This window comes from Pinus tabuliformis, chromosome 8, assembly GCF_031772625.1.
Source record: "Pinus tabuliformis cultivar Carrire ecotype Pingquan chromosome 8, CPIR1, whole genome shotgun sequence".
Taxonomy (NCBI): domain Eukaryota; kingdom Viridiplantae; phylum Streptophyta; class Pinopsida; order Pinales; family Pinaceae; genus Pinus; species Pinus tabuliformis.
The window spans coordinates 1232207898-1232212221 of record NC_142294.1 but is presented as its reverse complement, the minus strand read 5'-3'; the positions used below and the strand labels follow the sequence as shown (position 1 = coordinate 1232212221).

The following is a 4324-nucleotide window of genomic DNA, read 5'->3' as shown; positions in this document are numbered from 1 at the left end:
ACATCTGCAAAATCATTTAAACTCTACAAATCATAACATTAATTACCTTTGTTCAACTACTTCACAGATGGTCTTCCGAATTGACAAAAATAATCTCGAGACATCTCATGAATCTGTCAATAAGCCGTAAGAACTCTGTCCATTGAAATTGCCAAACCATTAACCTAAAAATGATCATTTCAATCAACACCACATACGTTGTCTTCAAACTCTAATATTATTCATATAGTCTGGGGCAAAGTACATAAATAGAGGAGATTCAAACAAATTACTAAAAAGAGTGCCTTACATAAGAAGAAATTGTGAATGTCAGATGTAAAGGTCAATTGCCTGGGCTCTGAAGGTATCTTGCTGAGGAGCCCTTAATATCACAAACCAAGCTGATTACAAAATGAGAACCTATGTGATTATTTATAATATCGTAAACTTTACAATGATTGGACCATATTGCTCTTTAATCCCTATAGTTACATGTAGCACTTGTAGGACATGTCTTTCAAATGCATAGCTAACTAGAGTTATGATGTTGATCCTTAACCCATATATCGTACCTAATTACGTACATAAACTGCACACAAATTCTAAGAAACAGGATCATAATATCGTGCCTGTATATTCTTAAAGTAAATGATTGCTCTTTTATGCATTATGTATACAAACCCATAAATCAATTAGATGACTCATGAGGATGTTAATTTCTACTTTGTAACATTATGATTATTTATGCTTCACGACTTCAGCATAGGAGAATTTATCACTTTAATTCATTCTACCTCAAAGAATTTTAAGACTTTTAGGCTTGTGAAAGTTATTAAACCATTAAAAATACCATGCAAGGAAAAATGAGCACCTGTTGTGTCAAGCTCTAGAACGATAGGATTTATGTTGCCTTCAAGTTTTTCTTGGAATACGTTCTGCCAAAATTCCCTGCATCAGAAAGTCCATTTCTGAGATAACAGAAGTTGTTGCCTTCTCCTAGAATGACTCATATTTAAGAAATGAACTTGACAGTGAGGTGATGATTCACACTCAAAGGATCTTTGATCATATGGATAAGTGTTCTCCAAAAAATGCTGGACAACCCCAAAGCAATGGAAATACTCCTTTTGCATCATGAATACATACCGGTGAGGCAAATAAATGACACTGACACTTTCGTTGGCACAGCCAGTTTCTCCAGCATTACATTGATCTCCTTTCTTTGTCAGTGCATAACTTGTATCCTGTACCATCATAGTGATGTTCATAGTATTAGGATATCCGTGTTCATGCCTTTATTGCCAGTCCATATGAATATCCTTTTAAGAAATCTTTCATCTTATCAATATTAAAAATGGATAGCATTACACTAGGAAAAATAACATACCTGACCTGACAAGACCGAAAATGAGAAAGGTATGCTAGCTTCTTGTTTAGTTCTTGAAGTTTTTGAAGCAACTCGCCTTTCTTGTAACATTTTTTTACTTATAATCATAGAAGCCAGCTTCACAGTAAGCTATCACCAACCTCAAAGATTATGTACCATGTAGATAGGTGTCCTAGAAAATAAGGTTGGAAAACTCTGAAAAATGGTAATTTCTTCACTGTAGTGGGAGAAAGTTTGTTCATAGCCTAGTCGTCGTTTTGCATAACAAAATTACTGTCAGGCAAATAACCTGCCTCTTTCATCTGCCCCGATAATTTTTTTAAAATTGCGGTGATCTCCTTAAGTTGTGGATGTGATTTGTCTCCTGCTACAAATGCATGCCACTTACTTTTAACCTCAATCCAGCTACATCCTGCAACCTTTTTCACTCCCCTTTCTTTCATCATTTTCCTCACCTTTGCCGCATCATCCCACCTCCCAGCAGCAGCATATGTATTTGACAGTTGCACATACGTTGCAGCATTTTGTGGTTCCAGCTCGAAAAGTTTTTCTGCCGCACGTTTTCCTACATCTATATTGCCATGAGTTCTGCAGGCACTTAGCAATGCTCCCCACACAGTTGCATCAGGTTCAAAAGGCATGTTGTCAATTAAGGCCTCTGCCTCATTCAGTCGCCCAGATCGTCCAAGGAGATCAATCATGCAAGCATAGTGATCTGCTTTTGGAGTGATCCGATGACATCTAGCCATGGAATCAAAATACTCACAGCCTTCATGAACTAAACCTACATGGTTGCAAGCAGAGAGAACCCCTATGAATGTAACATGATCTGGTGTCATGCCTTGGCTTAGCATTTTATCAAACACTTGAAGAGCTTCCTTGGCAAGGCCATGATTGGCATATCCTATAACCATTGCAGTACAGGAAACCTCATCTCTTACAAGCAATTTCTTAAACACTTGCTCTGCATCATCTATGCTCCCAGATTTAGAATACATGGTTATGAGGGCATTAGATACCCCTACAAAGGTTTCATACCCACTTCTAACAATGTGAACATGCACTTGCTTCCCCTGCTCTAGAGCTGTTAGGCTAGCACATGCACTTAAAACACTGGCATAGGTGAGTTCATCGGGTTTTATGCCAGCACAATGCATACGACTAAAATGGCTCAAAGCCTTATGACCATGTCCCTTTTGTGCATACCCTACCATCATAGCAGTCCACGAGACAACGTTTCGTTCAGGCATTCTGTCAAACACCCGGAATGCATGATCAATGTCATCACATTTAATATACATGTCAACAAGAGCACTCCCCACAAATACGTTTTTCTCAAATCCGGTGATAATGCTATGGGTATGAACTTTCTTACCCCATCTCAAATCTGCTAGACTAGCACAGGCACGGAGAACACTGGCAAACGTAAATTGGTCAGGGCTCAGGCCTTCACCTAACAATTTTTCAGAAAAAATTACAGCTTCCTCTGAGTGACCATGCTGTTCATATCCTGTTATCATCGCAGTCCATGACACAATATTTCGTTCAGGCATCTCATCAAACAGTTGGCGAGCGAAACCAATCATTCCACATTTCGCACATCCTGCAATCATGGTATTCCATGAAACCGTATTGCGCTTTGGCATTCTGTTGAACAAGCAGCATGCACTTTCTATGCTCCCACATTTTGCATACATAGTAATGAGGGCATTCCCAACAGACTCATGTGACTCAAAGCCCGTATGAATAATGCGGTCATGGACCTGCTCTCCCTGCTTTAAAACTTCAAGACTTGAACAGGCACTAACAACACTAGCAAATGTGAAGTGGTTAGGCTTCATACCTGCATGCAGCATTTGCTGAAAGAGCTGCAAGGCATCCTCGCCATCCTGATGCTGAGCATATCCTGCAATAATTGCAGTCCATGATACCACATCCCGTTCAGTCATTTCATCAAACAGTTTGCGTGCATCCTGTATTCTTCCGCATTTGGCATAGCCTGCTATCATCATATTAAATGAGCAGACATTCCGCGCACGCATTCCATCAAACAAATGACGGGCATCCGACATGCTACCACATTTCGAGTACATATTGAGAAGATGGTTCCCTATAAATGTGTCTGCCTTGTAATATCCCATTTTATTCATGAGCGCGTGGACTCGTTTGCCTTCTATCAGAGAATGGTCATCAGCACAAGCCTGTAACAGTTGAGCATAGAGATCGGTAGAAACCATCCAAATACTCCTTGCGCACATAGCATGCAATTGACCCACTGCTTGCTTCATTCGTCCCTCCTTACACAATCTGTTGATATTATCGATAAAAGTCCACTACTCACTCTTGTCTACCTCTTCCTCTTCCTCCTCTGGGTTTTGTGTCCTGGGGCTTCCTTGGAGAATAGCAATAGCCATTCTGGAAGTGCTATAATTTGCACAGATATGATTGTGAATGTTATTATAAGATAAAATAGATAGGAAACGTGCAATTGTGTGGTTGAGAGATTCTCTCAACCACACACTAAACTAGAAGAAACTATATTCTGGCTAATTCCTATTATGTAGGAACAAACTCCTCGAATAGAGAATTACAACCATAGACAAGTAGGAATTAATTATTTCTAACTCCCCCCTTAATGACTACTTGTCATGATAGTCAAATCCACCACCATCAGGGGAATTGCATGTACAGAACCTCCAAAATACAATCTGCGTCCCCTCGCAAATCGTCAAACAAAGATAAGGATTCCCGCGGATCCCTTTGAAAGTGAATTGGCGCGATCCCGAGCGAAAAGCCCGCGCCCATATTAAATTGGAAACTCTTGGCACAATTTTTCCGTAAAATTCCGCTCCAATTTGGTATTTTAGCGCGGTGGCGCGATTAATGGCCTAACAGACGCGCCAGTTGTGCTTCCTGGCGCTGTTGTCAGCGCGAAAAGCGCCCCAATCCCCTTCTACT

At 40.2% G+C, this 4324-nt stretch overlaps 1 protein-coding gene across 3 annotated transcripts; it reads right to left on the bottom strand.

Annotated features, from left to right (window-relative positions):
• Positions 1 to 637: 637 nt before the first annotated feature.
• LOC149239838 (pentatricopeptide repeat-containing protein At2g13600-like) lies at positions 638 to 3822 on the bottom strand. Of its 3 annotated transcripts, XM_089373555.1 has the most exons (4): positions 3210 to 3822; positions 1367 to 2969; positions 1126 to 1223; positions 638 to 927 (listed from the first exon to the last, which is right to left on the bottom strand). In XM_089373555.1, the coding sequence occupies exons 1-2, from the start codon at positions 3652 to 3654 to the stop codon at positions 1612 to 1614; spliced, it is 1803 nt and encodes a 600-aa protein (XP_089229681.1). In that variant the 5' UTR covers positions 3655 to 3822; the 3' UTR covers positions 638 to 927; positions 1126 to 1223; positions 1367 to 1611. The 3 variants fall into 3 exon arrangements, with proteins under 3 accessions (XP_089229681.1, XP_089229679.1, XP_089229680.1); XM_089373553.1 differs by having other exon boundaries at positions 1367 to 3822; XM_089373554.1 differs by having other exon boundaries at positions 1372 to 3822.
• Between the last annotated feature and the right edge of the window lie 502 nt (positions 3823 to 4324).